This window comes from Teleopsis dalmanni, chromosome X (assembly GCF_002237135.1).
Source record: "Teleopsis dalmanni isolate 2A chromosome X, ASM223713v2, whole genome shotgun sequence".
Classification (NCBI taxonomy): Eukaryota; Metazoa; Arthropoda; class Insecta; order Diptera; family Diopsidae; genus Teleopsis; species Teleopsis dalmanni.
Genome location: NC_051848.1, coordinates 73,512,420 through 73,530,613, shown reverse-complemented (window position 1 = coordinate 73,530,613; position 18,194 = coordinate 73,512,420). Strand labels below are relative to the sequence as shown.

Sequence of the window (18,194 nt, the reverse complement as noted above, 5' to 3'; positions counted from 1 at the left end):
AGATAATCGTTACGAAAATTTTTATTGTATTTGGAACAATTTAATCCTACTTGGCCGAACTTTCCTCTTAAACAGACAATAGTTAGTTGACAATGAGTGTCCGCTCAAGAGTTTTCACAGCAAAAATAATAGTGAATGCAATAAGTTAACTAAACACTATCTAGTCGTTTGAAGTGAAGCTTTTATTAGACATTCATAAAAATATTCAATAAAATTCAATGAAAGCATTAAGTGCAACTAAAGTACATCTCGAAATCACAGCTTCAAAAGAATTATAAACAATAGTAAATAATTCTTTAGTTATTTTTTTTAAAAAAAAAAATAAAATAAAATAAAATAAAATGCACCAAACAAAATTCTGCTGATGCAATGCTAAACCAGAAATTAAAAAATATAATCTTTTTGAAGATTGAAAATGAATGTGGCAGGCATGCAGGCAGGCAGGCAGGCAGGCAAGCAGGCAACTTGCACTCGCATTTGATTCGCATAATTTTCAAGTGCAAGCAGCTTATGCATAATTTTGATGCTCTTATCTCAGATACACTGAGTACGAATGCAAATACCGCAATGAATTCAAAATTGGAGCAATTAAAGCAAGTGACATAGCAATTAACAATTAAGTGCACAAGAGTTGCTGACATTTTTGCTGTGTTGACTGTTCTGTTTCGTGTTGTTAATGTCAGCAGCAACTGCTATAAATACAACAACAATAACAGCAGCATTTGATTTTCAAAAACAACAAAAAAAGATGTAAAGTTAGACGTAAGCAGCTTCCAGAAGAGATGAGATGAGAACTACGAACTGTGCAATCTAAAAACTTAGCAAAAGATGAATAGATGAAACGTTCAACCGAGCAAACCGAGCGCACCGAAACAACAGCAAAAATGCACGGAGCACACAGCACCGATTGGCTGTTTATTTACTTGTGACAAGGAGCCGGACATAAAGTTAAAATGACAGGAACAGAACTGAATTTCAATTGTATTATCGTACAAGATATGAAATACCACCTCCACTCTGTGCTTTCAAATGCAGTTGTATTCGTTAAATCAGAGAGCCGTTGTTCAGGGCTTAAGCAAAAGATAGAATTTAATTTTCATATATAGATATATATTGTAAGAGGCTAAATTTTTATTTTCTTATTTTTTTTTCGTTTTTTTAGTGATTATCAAAACTATTTATAAAGATTTTACATTAGCATTTGCATAAATATTTAAAAAATTTTCTTTTATGATTTACAGAAAGAGGAAAAAATACGCTTACTACGCCAACGACTAGTTGAACGTGATTCATCAGGCAAGCCAACGGAATTGAATGGTACAAGTACGAATACTGGCACTGGTACCGGTATAGGAGCTCCTACTCAGCCAACTAGTGGCACAGCTACTACATCACTTACAGTACAAGCGTCAACGTCCTCACATCTAACACCCGCCGCTACGTTAGCAATTACACAAGGTAATTTTGCTGCCTCCGCTCTCAACATACGCGATACACTCTTACTAAATCAACCAGAAATTTCCACATCTTATTCAGACTACGATAGCAACATTGGCATGGGCGGCCATTTACCTTTGACCCCAACGACGACGACAACGACCATGACATTGACGACGCGCTCATCACGTGCAAGTCAATCGTCCGTATTCGAATTTTCTGATAATTATTTATGAAATTTTTCAATACAAAAGTTGCCAAAAAAAGTTATTTCAAAAATGTTAGTAAACAAAACTGCAGCAGGAAATGCTTAGCATCACCTATTTTTTTTTATACTTATTAACAATTATATTATTGTTGTTGATGTTGTTGTTGGTGTTGATGTTGCTTGTACCTATAGTAATTATATAAACATATAAATATATATAAATACTTTCTCATTCCTTTAAAAACAATAACAAACAAACCTTAATAAAATGTTTTCGAATGAATGCATATCGATTAAAAAGGGACAACCTATATAGTAATAAATATGAGTAAGGTCCTCATATGTATATAATCACTTAACTGATCAATAAACTATTAAACATAGTTTGGATTTTAATATGAAAATTACTCTTTTGTTCAAACCAAACTTATTATTATTATTAACTTGGAGATTTTGAACGCTGATCTAGAGATTTATTGTGACTCTTTCATGGACTACGAGTGAATTTATTCGCCTTAAAAATTTGTATTATCGAACCTACTTTACCGAATGTCATAACTTCATCCGTCTTATAGCGCACCTATCTTTCTTTTATTGTTTATACATCAGTGCCGAGAAATATCTCCAACAAGTATTTTACGTTTTAATTATCTTCTCTACAAAACCTACAACTTCTTATTTAGTGAATTACCAGTTTTGCACGGTGATAAATCAATTAACACGGCCCTATCTATAGCTATTTTATAATTGATTTTTATTAACGATATTGATTATAAATAGCATTAATAAATTTTCCAATATAGGCTTCTCGGTTTTCCTTTCGTTTATAATTGAATTGAATTGGAGATAAAATTTTCTTTCCCTACCGACAAAATAATCCCTACAAGCCTTGTGGCTGTTCCTTTTCTTACAAATTTCTGTACAATTCATTTACTGGAATCTTTAAATCTGTTTTACTCTAAATGTAATAATTTTTATACTTCCTACACAAAATGGTATAAAAAGGTTGAATCAAATTTACGAAGATTCTTATAACGCAATGCTGAAAACGTCGTAGACCTCATTCATTTAGCGCTGATTGTCTGTTTTTCCCACAAACTACCCCCTTAGTTTTTGAGCTATTCATATAAAACTTTGCAAAACTTTTCTAAGTGGACTCTGTTCATTTGCCGAATTGTCTGAACTCAGACCACAATATCCTATAGCTGCCATATAAACTGAACAGGATATGCTTTATTCATATCAGGGAATTTTATTCATATCAATTTAAATTTAGATATAGCTTCCATATAAACTGTCTAATCAGATATAGGTTTTTGTTAGAAAAAATTTTTGCTTATACTTTAAATATGGATCTTGAATTTAATTTGAGAAGCAATGTGTGTAGTAAAAATGGATTGGATCACTTTATATTTAGATATAGGTCGTTAATAAACTCAAGATTTTGGAACATGTTTTTCTACAAAAAAAAAATTTTTTTTCACATGTATATAATATTTTATATATATTGCCATATGTATATATAGATTATCATATATATAGACTATCCTTTGTATACATTATCATATAAATGAGACATTAATGTAGATTGAAAATTCTGTGTGAAAGGTATTAAAGCTTTCGTAAAGCCAAAACTAACATATTGATATAACTTTTTATATACTTAATAGTATAGACTATAGACTTTGTATAGACTTTGGGTACATACATAAATATTTATAAACAATTCTTGTATGAGAATCTTTGAACGATGATTTGCCAAACTTTATTTTTTAAATAAATGGCGTGAGTTGCCAGACTAATTTTCAGCCATTTCCATTATTTAAAAAAATAAAATTACTTATAAAAAGAAAACCCTGCATCTGTTCACGAAAACTTGTAATAAAATGGAATCCATGATGAATGCTTTTATAAACTTTTATATGAATATTTATAATTTTATTAACTTTTATAAATAATTTATTTGTAAATAAATTTTAATTTATTTTTTTTTTTTCTTAATTTATAGAAATTCTTACAATTTTCGTTGGAATTGGTAATGTTGATACCTAAAATTGAACTTAAAATATTTTTTCCTACAAAAAAAATTTGGTACATAATTCTTTAATAAAATTATATGTTGTCAACACTTTAACACCGCTTTGAAAACGTATTATATGTATAAAAAGTGACTTACTTCTTGAAAAGCACCTTGGTTATATGTGAGCACTTAACCACAAAAATATACGTACGTGTACAGTCAATGCAAAAAGTTTTATTTGTACTGAGTGCGATTACAAACTTTCGAGATATTTATTGCAATGCACCTATACCTTCAAATATCCGAAAATGTTCATTGAAAGTACTTATAACTTTTTGCTCTTATTTCAATTTATTGGTTTTATAATATTTAGAGAGGTAAGCTAAAGTCTGCTACAACTCATCAATCATTAAGTCCCCAAACTAATTATCAAACTATAATATAAAATATAGTTTTATTGTAACAATCGCTTGACTTTCTTGTAGAACGCTTTGTTATTTTTTTTTGAATATGATTTAGCTGTTAGAAGCAATAGCGTTTCGTCTAGTCAAGCAAATATTACTAATATGGAACCAATTCGAAACATAAATCATGCAATTTACTCAGCTTAATTAAAGACTTTTGATGAGGTGCATTTTTTGGGTTTTTTTTTTATAGAGAAGCAATTTTTTTTTCATTATATTTATATGCAATAATTTATCAATAAGATACTTTTTTCTCAAAATACGAAGCCATAACCGCAGCGTCCAACATAATAAAAAGATTAGTACGAAAAAGATCCAAATCCGAATACATTTATGCCGTTCTCGATTAGTAAATCTGGTGTAATTTTTTTGATCGAGATTCACTGTTAGTGCAATTTTTATTTTCAATTGGTAAATCTTGAGCGAATGTATAACACTCGAAATAGACTTACAATACTCTAGATATTTTGTCAGAGTAACAAGATTACCCTAAACTTAACACCTGTTTTATGTGAGTTTATGTATTTATAACAAATATAAATGTTAAATAAAAATAAAATATAAATGTGAAGGTTACCCTAAAAATCTACCTTTAGATGTCTTAGCTTATTCTGATAGTAATTTCTCTAACTATTATGCTCTAATCATTAGTGCACTGAAGACTCTATATAGAGTCTCATAGTGAAAAACTTAAATGAATGCATGACACAATATATTTGTGAACTCAGGAGATTTGAGACCAAATATCTATCATACTAGTATCTAGTATCTATATTAAAAATTTTTGTTTAATTTTAATGATACTACCTTTATATAATAACATTTTTATGTTGTTCAGGACATGTTAGGTGCAATTGAAGCATTTATTTCTCCTCTAAAATTATTTGTTTGAAATTTTTATTTTGAATTGATTTCTATTTCCACAGTTTGGACTAGTCTTAAATCCTAGCAGTGCTTTTTAATACTATAAAAATAAATAATTTTTAAAAAATCAATACAACTATTTTTAATCCTTGTAAATACTCACATTTAAAAATATAAATGTTTTTATATATTCATGTTTTGTGTACTCAGTGTGATGTGGTACAAACAAAATTTGTACTAAAAGCGTATCACATCATCTCATTATCACACTACTCAGACTGAATGTATTTGTATATTGTTCAAATCTATCTGTTTTTTTTTTATTACTTTTTAATAAATTATATTAATTATTGTCATTTACTTTACAGATACGCTCGATCATCACACATGAAAAAACGTGTCAATTTCCTTTCGTGATAGGTAAATATTATTTAATTGTTATTAATTAATTAATGAATTTTACAATATTGTTTATTGTTTATGTCTAAGTTCTAATAAAAAAAATTATTTAATTTAATTTAACTAATAGATAAAATTTTATACCTATTTTTAACTTATTGTATAGATATAAATATTTGTTGTAAATGTTATTAAAAAATTGTTTAATTTTAAAAAAGTGAAAATAAAAAAAAATGCAAATAAAAAAAAAATTAAATAAATACAATAATGAAACTCTTAACTAAAAAACTGACTCACTATAAATTTATGTAATTAAAATGAAAATGAAAATGAAAAAACTGAATTAAATGGAAATGAAAAAAAAAATGTTAAATTCTAAATTGTATAATTTTAATTTTATACTCTTTCTTAACAGCTGCAATTTTTTAAGCGATTTTAGACAATGAATTTAGTTAATGTATTTAACTAAAATATATAAATATTAGAACTAAACAGATACAAAGAAAGTTGAAGAAGTAAAAAACACAGAAACTGAGCATTAAAACGAAAATACTTAAAATTGAACAAAAAAAAAATTTAACAAAAAAAAAATTGAACAAAAAAAAAATTGAACAAAATAAAAAAAAAATATTCAAACAATAAAGTTGTACTTCAAATATTTTAAAAATTTAATTAAATTTAAGAAATGCAATTTTAAATGTAAATTTATGTGTAAATGTTATTTAGATATTAGATACAAAATAGTTTTAATTAGTATAAATTATCAAAACTTGTGTGTTTTTGATTTCCATATATGAAATTAAAACTGAAATATTAGCAAATATGTTGAAAATATAAAGTAAGCAGAAAGATTTCAATGAAAGTGGAAATTGTAGTAATATTATATAGGATAATAGATTAATAGGTTATTTAAAAAACAGAAGAACAGAAAAACAGAGAAAGCCGAGTTAGAAGATTTTAAAATTTAAATTAGCACTATTCTTATGTGTTAGATTTTAAGTGTATGTTTAAGTATATAAATAATTAAATTAATGATGAAATGAAGTAGCAGAATAAATAGAAGAAATCAAATTATAATTGAAAGGGTAAAAACTAGTTAGCGAAACTTACAGTGGAGCCAAAACTTCCTACAAAATATATATATATATATATATATATATATATAGTAAGACCCCGCTTAACGCGTAGGATACGTTCCTTCAAAATAAAGTGTAATGCGAAACAGCGCTAAACGGGGAAGGCTGAGTCTAAGTCAGTCAGATCATTCAGTCAATTCTGTGTTTCTGATTTTCTGCCTTTTTGTCAAGAAGGCCTCTGATGTAGTTTCCGTTTTCCTTTTGTGTCCTGTTAGCAGTTGTTGATAAGTGGATAAAGCATGTATATTACCCCTTCTTGCTTTTGAACTCCTGTCAAAATTCAGTTGTAATGGTCAAACTCTTTTTTTCAAACAACATCGAAAGTTCTTTTTGCTTTTCTTCTTGTTCAGTTAATTTTTTTGAGCACATTATTAGAAAGACTAGTTTCTGTTTCTTGAACTATTTTTTCGACGTCTTTTACATTTACCTAATCTAAAGCGGTTTGTTTCGCTAAATCCTGTATTTCTTCTACTATTTCATCCATATCGACAGAGTGTCCAATGTATTCGTTTTTACTTAAATCTGGCCAAATGCTCTTCCATACTCCTTTCAACGATCTTTCTGTTATATCATTACAAGGAAGGTTTATATTGTCTACAGTATTCATGATGTTGCAGTTTTTCCAAAATTTTCTAATTGATTGCTTCTCTTCGCGGTCTGTTTTTTCAAACGTCTGCTTAAATGTTCGGATTCAAAGTAAAGAGCGCTAAACTGAAACAGCGTTAACCGGGGTCTTACTGTACTTTAGTATATAGAATAGACTATAATTGTAGAACGGAGTTTGTATGAGCATTTATTTTAAAAAATATATACTTGCATATGTAATAATTTAAAGTCATTCTTAAGATTTCTTAGTAGCTAATATGTATTTAACAAATTTGAATTGTCTTGATAATTCACATAGTGTTCTCTTCTATTTCTCAAGAACTCTCATTGATGCTATAGAATTTAAGAAACACCTTCTACAATATTGTTTGAACTGAAAATTTAATTTTATTTTCAATAAGTTATTTACTAAATCACTTTAGCTATTATTTTTCATATTTACAATATGTTCCAATTATGCAATAAAAGTTGATAAAAATTAATTAAACTAATATAAAAGAAATTTTTTTTTTGTTGAGCAATATATGTTTATGAATCGCTTTTATATAAAGCCTAACAATAAGTTTTAGAATCTTAAAAATTAATGGCATTACATTACAAATTATTTTATATATATATACTACAATGAATTATTAAATGAATTGTAAATTTTTTTAAAGGAGGACCTCTGTACAAGTAGCCTGAGCTTATTTACCAGATATCACAACGTATAAGTTAAATTGACCCATTTCTGACTACCGTGCTAGGTTTACATATTTTTTAAAAATATATATAAAAGGTAATTAGTACAATATTTGTTTATATTTATTACTTAGTTTGATAAATTAATAATATAAAAATACATATTTCGAGCAGTTTTCTTCTGTCCATGAGTTTATCTTGTCAGACATAAAAAGTGTACAAAAAAAACATTTTTTAATCAAATAAAAATTAAAATAAATCGAAATAATAACTAATTTATTTGTTAAAATGTGTGTTCGCAAAAGCCCAAGTATAATTTTTGTAATTTGGTCGGCAAGTAATAATTACTTGCCACCATAGGGTGGCATCCCATAGTGACGAACGTTCACAGGCCTAAAATTTCTGTAAACTTAGTACTGATCTGTTAATCTTTACTGAATCAGTTAATCACAATTAATCTCAATTTGCAGTTTATCGATTTGGTATCAAGTTTCTGGATTAATGCCTTCTAGACACGAATCGTTTCTGTTATACAATACAAATAATAGTATTAATATTTTATTCAAATTTTTTATGTTCTATACCAGGTAATCTACTGATAAATATTTTATAAAACGCAATTTTTTTTAAAAGAGAACTATCAATCATTTGGTATTTTTCTTTTTGGTGTCAGGTAACTGGGTTGGTATCTTTTACCGCAAACCGCACTCACATAGCTATGTCATCTTCCCTTCGTTCAAGAGAGACGTCTGGGTAAAAAGAGTTAAATTTCTCAAAATAGTAAAAAAATCGGTCTAGAAATTTTAGAATATCGGTCTACAGAATAGGAGTTAAACGGACGTTTAACAGAGGTCTTCATTAATAGACTTTTTACTGTATTCTGATTTTACTGTGTTTCAATCAAATCAATAATTATATAAAGTTTTTTATTTTCATCCAATGTTTAACAAATTTCTCTTATGTAAAATTAGTGTGAGTTGCCATCTAAAATATAATTTTCTAATAAAAAATAAGTATAAAAAACTTTTTTATACGTTTTTAAGTTCTAATGCTAAGTGTTAGAAAAACAAATGTTCTACAAATGTTAAGAAAGTTTGCTCCACTGTAATGTAAATAGTTTAAAAATTCATATAACTTAAATGAAATTAAATCTACTAAATCTGTTAAAAAATTATGGAAACACATGTTGTTATTTTCACACTGTAAGTTCTAAAATTGCATTTACTGAAAAATAATTATATATATTTACATTAAAACTTATAATAAATTTATATAATCCCAATACTAAGATAAGCAAAGTATTAAGTAAATAAATTTAAATTTATAGACACTTTAAAATTAAATGAAATCATTACAAATCGCTCGGCACCTCAAACTTTTGTTATTTTTATAATGTATAGAATTAAAACTAAAATCATTTTTTAATAATAATTTATTCATTTTTTCATAAATACATGCCATTTAAAAAAGAATTTTAGATAGTATTTCACTTTTTTTCAAGGACCCCAGTTTCATTATCGCTCATAGAACAACTTATAGATCAACTCATAGAACAGTTATCATATTCAATCATATTGTCTTATGGTACCTACCTTGATTTGTTAGGTCATCACGATCATCAAGATTAAGTTCCATAATCTTTTAATTATATATCGTATGATAATGAAATTAATGCAGTTACTTTTTTTTTGTTGATTTCTTTTCTATTTAAAATTTTATTTAAAGGTTTAATCAGGCACGTGACACTGATCGTCCATAATTAGTCTCTATTAATATTCTACTTTGCTGATGATGAGATCTAAGAGCTTAAATTTCTTCAATGGATAATTTGATTATGTTGTGGTTGGATAGTGTCGATAGTAGAAATAATTGACATCAACATTCTTTTTCTTTATTTAATCAGTTTACATCGTCTGAAATTTCCTAATAACCTTAAGTATTAAGGTGAACATGTTTTCTCGAGTGTTTTACGATACTCGAGCAAATTAAAAAAGCTCGAACTCGAGTACCCAAAATATATTATTATTACTGTGCTATTATGGGATCTTTCGCATTTTAAAAGGTCACATTTCGCGTCCATTTTTCTTTAGATAAGCAATTGTTGCAGTTTGTGTTTAATATTTTGCATATTATATTATATATTATAACTGATTTTTGGTGAAACTTTATTATTTGTGATCTGATCTGTTGTTTGTCCATTTTTAAAACCATTCGGAAGCTCCAAAATACAAACGATTCCAGTTTATTGTTATCAGCAATACTTTTAAGTAGCTTCTTTTAGTCATAAGACGCATTACTTTCGAAAAAAAAATAACATTATAAATATGTTTTATTGAGATAACTTCGCACTATTGTTGCGTCATACGATCGGTAATCGTGAATATCGCTATTATCTTTTTAAATCCATGCTTTGGTTTCTTTAACACCATTAACTCTTTAACATGTTGTCATTGTATAAGTTTTGACTTATTCAAAACATAAGATATCTATCTTTGACTAGTACTAGTACTATTCTGATATCGTGAGTAATCTCAAGAGCATTGCTTCTACAAATAATTCATCTTGACCTTACTCAAAGATTTTGGAATAATCTGAGCGTTTTTTTATAACTATTAAATTTTACCTCATTAAGTTGTATATAAACTGATAATGTATGTTAAAAATGTTCTCATGGTAATACCCGATTCATAGACTATAGTATCTTATAGGTGCCACATTACAGTACAATTTACAATTACTTGACGCACATTTATTTACAACGTTCTTAATAAATTTTAAGATACTTTTTCATATGAAACACAATTTCGATAAACTTAAAGAGGAGAGGAACGAAGAAGAAATTATTACACTTTCAAGAAATAGTCATTAATTAATTAAGAATTCATTAAAATTTCAGTTTGTACAAAATTTGAATCAGGTATTTACACTTATATATGTACATAGTAAACTAAATATTATTACTTTCATGTAAACGATATTTAATAAATGGCAATTAAATTTAAATTTTAAATTATATCTAATATAAATGTTTTAAAAGAAAATACATTGAAAAAAATTCCTATGAAATTAAAGACTTTAGTGTTAATAAGCCGATGATATGTAAGTGAAAAAATATCTATTTAAGTTATGTGAGCATTATTATTAAATAAGAATATAAATTATAAATTATAAATTTTACAAAGAATAGTTTAAAAAATTTAGTTGTAATTTAAATAAATTATTAATCTATGAATTATTAATGTTATAGTTCTAAGTATAACTTATTGATGAAAATTTATGAATTTGTTTGTAAATAAAATTATATATATAAAAGTATATATTAGCATAAAATTATGGTTAAAATGTAATTTATTGTTTAGCTATAGCATAAACCATAAATATTAAATGAATTATTCATTGCAAAAAAAAAAAATTAAATGAAGTACATTAGTTAAAATTTCAATAGTTAAATGTTATTCATAAAATCTAAATTAAATAAAATTAAAAACGAATTATCGAACACGTTAAACAATTGCATATTATGCATTGCAAATGATATAAGAAACTTATTGATAAAATGAAAGTATGTAAGCATTCTGAATATTATTTATAGTTTTTCCTATACAATATTAATTTTATTATTATTTTTTATTTTTAAAAATTGCTTAAAAAACTTAATTAATTTTATATAATTTGTGGCTGCTTATGAATCTATTTAATTCCTCTTTAATATGGCTTCTAAGCAAAATTTCAGGTCCATTAAAGTTAAGTTTTTCATGTTGCATTCTGATTTTTTTTTCTTCAAATCTTATTAATATAAACAATATGAAGTCAATATTATTTTAATGACTCTTCTCATCTAATTGTTCATAGCCTTTTTAAATTGGTTAGTATAGATATGACGATAACTGTAGGGATTTCACTACAATCTACAAGCATCATTTCATATAAATTAAAATTCTTATGTTTTATATTTTCCTTAATTAAATTGTAAAACCAACATTTGATTGAGTAAATTCGAACATAGAAATTTTTTGGTCAATGTTTATAGCACTTTTTTTTAAGATTAATTAAATCAAAAAACTAAAAGCTAACCTATATAATGGAAAAAACCCATATATTTGCCAAAGAGAAAACCGGAAGCAAACGAAAAAAATACAAAATTAAATGCAATTAAACAATATTTTATTAAACACATACATTTCCCTTCAATAGTTGATACTTTAATAAATTAAATTAAAAAGTTGACGAACAATTTTGATTAAATTCTAGTTTTTTAATAAATAGATTCGTTAATTCATGTATTTTAGAAAAATTGTTCACTTTATTCATTGGAAATTGAAAAGCAAAGAACAATATTTTCACCAGAACAAAAATCTAAAATCTAAACCGAATAAATACATTTTTTTATATACTAAACTTGAACGAAAAAAATGTCCTATTCTAAGCCTATTTAAAAAATCCGATATCTATCATTACCACTCCTTTCAATCGGTTTGTATGTAACTATGTTTTTTTGACATACAAATATGTCGTCCGATTTTTGGTTCCATAAAATCCATGTAAAGCAAAAGGTTCTGAAGCTCCTGCCACTCCTTTCAATCGGATTGTATATAACTAACATTTTTTCAAATATAAATATGTTGCCCGCTGTTTTATTCCATAACATCTACGTAAAGCAAAAGGTCCTGAAGCTCCTATCACTCCTTTCAATCGGAGTGTATATCTAATATTTTTTCAAATATAAATATATTGCCCGCTGTTTTATTCCATAAAATCCAAAAAGCATAAAAGCATAAGGTCCTGAAGCTCCTACCACTCCTTTCAATCGGAGTGTATATCTAATATTTTTTCAAATATAAATATGTTGCCCGCTGTTTTATTCCATAAAATCTACGTAAAGCATAAGGTCCTGAAGCTCCTATCACTCCTTTCAATCGGATTGTATATAACTAATATTTTTTCAAATATAAATATGTTGCCCTCTGTTTTATTCCATAAAATCCAAAAAGCATAAGGTCCTGAAGCTCCTACCACTTCTTTTAATCGAATTGTATGTAATTAATGCTATTGGACATACAAATATGTTGTCTGCATGTTTGATGAAATGAGTTTCAATGAATTTCATAATTTTTATATCTCAACCGGTTCAGAAAATATCAAATTTCGATCCCAAAGGATTTGATCTAAAGCGTTTGTCTGGCGATATAAGAACTTAGATTTCGCATTGCATGCCTAATGTTGTTTCATTTCTCCATTTCTTAAGTTTAATGTTATCGTTTTATATATAGTGAGTGTAAAGCAAAAGTTTTAAGAAGAACCTCAACTTTTTAGCCTCTCCATAAGTGATTGATTTAGATACGATGTTTTGTTAGAATAAAATAGCTTATGCCTTTATGCCTTTAAATGTTGACCAAAAAATGCTATTTTTATTATTAATAAAAATGGTTAAATTTATTAAATTTAAACATTTGAACATATTTCTTTACAACATTTAAGAATGGAAATTTATTTAATTGATATTCAGTTCTTCTTGTCATCAATTGTTACTTTTTTTTCTGCAAAGTGAGAGACAATGATTATATGTATTGTCAAACAATTTCATTATAAAATGCTATATTGTTTTATAAATACTAAATTGTTTTATAGCTTAAATGTAAAATGTTATTGTGTATCCTATAATATTCAATATAAAATCAGATTTGTGGTAATTTTGAGTAAATATTTCAAAACCGTCATACACATGTCAAGATATAGGTACATGTACTAATTTTTTATCTATTCTATTCATTATAGACCATAAGCAGTTTTTTTTTTTTGTTTTTTTTTTTGTTGTTAAAAGCATCTAACATACAAGTCTTGTGTAAGAATAGTAAAATATATTTGGCCATGCCAAACTATTTATTTTAAAATTTATTATTAAATAATATAAAAAATTAACGAATTACTCTTTTTTAAGTTAATATTTACATTTATATTTATATATTTATTTGTAATATTTTATTTTTTTAAAGCAAAAAATTAGAATATATATTATAGTTCATATAGACCTTAGCTAAAATTAAAAAATAAAAAATTGATGTTATTATTTTTAGCATAAGAGTATCATTGTTTTCTATTTAAATTATATAATAGTACGTATATAAGAAGGAATATATAATCAGATATATAAAGTTAAGGTAAAAGAAATTGTTAGCAAAGCTAATTGATGTAATTTAAGTAAAAGAAAAAATTAATAAATAAGAATTTTAAAAAAATTAGAAAAATTGTGTGTAAAAATATTTAAATTTGCAATTTTCCAAAAGGTAACAGCGCCATAAACCGCAGAAACGAATTGAATTAATTATTGAAAATCCAAAATAAAGCAAAAACGGTTCACAAAATTTCATCAAAAATTAATTTCGAAATTCATATACATTATTCAATAAAAAGCAAAATAAATATTTAAAAGAGTTGTTTTTTTTTCTAAATGTGTAGGTTATTTAACTTATATATAATTAATTAATCCAAAAAAAAGCGATTTCTGAGTGTCGTAAATACCAATGACAAATTTTTGCAAATACCAATAATCCGAAGTTATATACAGATATAGCTTGACATTTGAAATATCGAAACTTAAACCTTTTACTTTTTGTAATTTTGAAACCCGATTTTTTGAGAATTAGGCTGTACCGACTACACATGGTCTAATAATAGAAGTTGCTCAAAGTCTGGCCTATAAAGTCTATAGTCAAATTACAGCGCAGGGATTTAAGAATCATTCCTAATTAATTTTTTTTCATTAAAATTTTATTTAGAATGTCTTTATAAAAATATTAAATTTTTTGTAATATATTTTATTGTTTTTTGGACTTGTGAACTTTTTTAAAAAAACAATAAAATTTATAATAAAAATAAATATATGGTACTTTAAATGAAAAAAAAAATATTGCAATTTAATCTTTGCTTCAGCAACAGACCCGACGAACAATTCTTGCAGTCTTTTCATAGCTCAGTTATGCTTAACTTACTTTAAACCCGGTACATATATTTTTGTAAAAAATAATAACTTAAACGACGTATGACCAATGGTAGGGAAGGTTATCACACAATGGCGGATAATAAACGTTGTCATAGATAATCTTCTTTAAACGTACATTACTTCGTGTTATATTTAAAAGGCCATACTTTGTAATGCTGCCCGATCCTGCTCAAAGCGACATTCTTAAAGTCGCATTTTTATTATATATAACTACATATATTACTTACATATTAATATTAATTATGTAGACTTTATATATATATATCAGATTAAACCACATAATTTACGTGCAGTGAATTAACAATCAATGTCACATTTTGCTCCTTTATATCGCAGCCTATATCATATATTAGAATATTAGATAAGGCATATATTTACAACTCATTTCAACTCACTGTTTATTATTTATTGCTTATTATTTAAATATTTAAACTGAAATACATTATCGAACTAAGAAAGAAATTTTAATTGTATTTTGATTCAAACTAAGATTCATCTGATGGCATGGCATATTTTTTAACCCAAGCGCGTGCAACTTCATCATGAGCCTCTCTATGTTCTATGTAATTTAGAGCTATATCAGAAACAATTGGGTCCATTGGATTACAGTTCGATAGTAAAGCTGTAATAGAAACCAAAATTGTTGATAAAGAAAACGCTGGTGTCCATTTGGGTCCTAAGATGTCCACGCAAATATAACCTTCCGAATTGATGTTACAGTGATAAATTTTCGTTACAAAACGAATTTTCGGTGGCTTAAAGGGATATTTAGGGCCAAACAAGATATCCAACTCGAAAGTGCCACCTTCATATACTGTGCCTGGTGGTCCTTGTAGTGTTGCTGACCAATGGGATATGTCATCATTTTTAAGGTTCACACTGCAATTTGGTGGCGGTTGTTTAATTATTTCCGCCAATTCTTTTTGTAAGCGATGTTTGGCAATAGGTGGAACTTCATTCGATGTTCGAGCTGCTGCTGAGGTACCCGCAGCATTATTTTGATTAGTTGACATTTTTTGGAAAGTATTTCAAATGCGACTATTATAAAAACATGGTTAAATAGTTTTATATAAAAAAAAAATTGTGAGCAGGAATTGTACTGAAGATTCTACTTAAAATATTTTTATAGTCGTAGACAACTTACATCTATTTATTAAAAAAAAATTAAATTTTTTTTTTAATTTATTCTAATGTCACTCGTAAAAGAACACGAATTTTACTTTTAAATTATATAGAAGAAAAATAATTTTATCAAATAATAATTAAGAGGAATGGACACTGATTGTTAAACATATCTCAGAAAACCTATTAAGAAATCTATTTGAAATTTTTAATATTTCGAAGCCTGTAAATATTACCAAATTGTAATATGTTATATGGCATTTACACTGGCCGCAAATGACTCATTTAAAATCAGTCATTTAAAAGTGTTTACATTCGTTATTATTCATTTGTTCTCATTTCAAACAGCTGATTCTTCAACGTGCCTGTTAATTTCATTTTTGGCCTGTGCCAAATAAAATGTTTGATGAAAGTAAAATTCTAAAACTTATTTTTAGCTTTGATTAAGTACTTTTTGGGAAGTAAAAGTTCCAAGAAGAGGTGCATCGTTTCTTAAATATGTCAAAAACAGCTTTTTCAAACTGTCAAAACGCCATGAAAAACTTTTTTTTTTATGATATGTTTAATTTATTCATTTGCATTTGAAACTCGTTTGAAACTCGTTGGAACTCATTTAAACAAAATGAGATCCATTGCGCGAATGTGGATCTCATTTAAGCACATGAATTTTGTTTATAGAAAACAATCATCTCATCTGTGATTAGAGATCAGTCACTTGAGGTCAGTGTAAACGGCATATTAATGCTGTCTTTGTCTTAACTAGAAATAGATATTATTATACAAACAAATTACGTATAAGATAAACTAATTAGATCTAATATAAACCAATAAGGTCTTACACAAACCAATTAGGTCTGATAAAAGCCATTTTGACCTGTTAAAATACTTAATTGAATAAGTTCAAGGCTTGCATTATTTGTTGACTAAATCAGTTGATTAAATCGACCAATGACTAAAATCGAACAATTGACTAAATCAACCATAGATTTATTCAGTAAATGCTGACTTTATCAACAAAGAACAGTTTATCTGGTTCAGATTCTGAATAAATGGAAAATAAATGTGCAAATAAAAGTGGAACGTATTTAAAAAAAATATCATTAGCCGTAATTTTTTCTTTCAGATTAGCAAAAAAGTATTCGTAACTTACGAAAGAAAAAATGTGAAGCAACAACAATGCTCTTATAATCTTCAGAGTTAAATTTTACTTGCAAAAAAGTTTTACATCTTAAGTTTCAGTGCAGTCAAATTCAAAAATCATTCCACTAAAAATATGTTGCAAAATTTAAATCATCCATTAAAATCATATGAGCAATTGATTTACTAAGTTGAAATGCATAAATAAATTAATTAATTTAAATATATGTACAAGATAAAGAACCTTACCACTGTATTTATAATATTTATTTTGTTTTCATTTATTTAAATTAATTAATTTTCAGTATTTGCAATATTTATATATCATATTGTTCACAACACAACATATGTCAAAAAAGCATTAAACATATTTTAACAGTGATGCCAATTGGTGACAACCAGACTTAATGCTGTTTTTGTGCAACTCTGAAACAAAAAAATACCGCAATTGTCAATGCAATATTTTCATAAGAAGTAATGAATTCACGAGTATAGTATGTTCCCATTGTCTTCGTAAAAGCAGTTTATTTGATTTATAGTACATTTACACTGCCTTATTTAGGCAATTACTAGTTTATATTAATGAATAAACATTCATATTATAATCAGCTCATTTATGCAGCTGATACAACTTTTATAAACTTTTACAAACTTCACTTAATAAGTTAATTAATAAAAAAAAGATTTTATTAAATACTTACTCTCTCAGTTCCTTTGTTTACAGCTTAGCTGTTGTTTGTTTACATTTTATATATAAAACATACGATACATATTTCAAATTTTGCTAATTTCGCTTATGAGAAATTTGTTTTTAAGAGTTGCATTCTACAGTTTTCGTCTTAAATGAGCTGATTTATTAATAATGAGCTCATTTATATGAAAGCTCTGCATTCTACAGTTTTCGTCTTAAATGAGCTGATTTATTAATAATGAGCTCATTTATATGAAAGCTCTTTGTATGGTAAATCATCCTCATCAGTGGCAATAAAAAGCAAAACCGCCTTATGAGACAGCGTGCATGTGTTATTAAGTTGCTAATGAAATTTCATTAACCGTATAAAGAGCTTTCGTGTTTTTTAACATAGTTAAGAATAAATAAAGAGAAAGTAGACCAAAAATC

General features: G+C 26.5%; 2 protein-coding genes across 2 annotated transcripts in view; one reads left to right on the top strand and one right to left on the bottom strand.

Moving 5' to 3' along the window:
- Positions 1-14,169, top strand: part of LOC119690043 (gamma-aminobutyric acid type B receptor subunit 1) — a 113,181-nt gene extending 99,012 nt beyond the window's left edge. Inside the window, exons 11-13 of the mRNA XM_038105025.1 lie at positions 1,242-1,458; positions 5,362-5,413; positions 14,100-14,169. Coding sequence (XP_037960953.1) covers positions 1,242-1,458; positions 5,362-5,384 — 240 coding nt within the window. The 3' untranslated portion in view covers positions 5,385-5,413; positions 14,100-14,169. The remainder of the gene's footprint in view (positions 1-1,241; positions 1,459-5,361; positions 5,414-14,099) is intronic.
- Positions 14,170-15,238: 1,069 nt separating this feature from the next.
- On the bottom strand, positions 15,239-16,042 carry LOC119689809 (ubiquitin-conjugating enzyme E2-24 kDa-like). Its single transcript, XM_038104718.1, has 2 exons — positions 15,960-16,042; positions 15,239-15,853 (listed from the first exon to the last, which is right to left on the bottom strand). Exon 2 carries the CDS (start codon positions 15,826-15,828, stop codon positions 15,301-15,303), a length of 528 nt encoding a protein of 175 aa, XP_037960646.1. The 5' UTR covers positions 15,829-15,853; positions 15,960-16,042; the 3' UTR covers positions 15,239-15,300.
- Between the last annotated feature and the right edge of the window lie 2,152 nt (positions 16,043-18,194).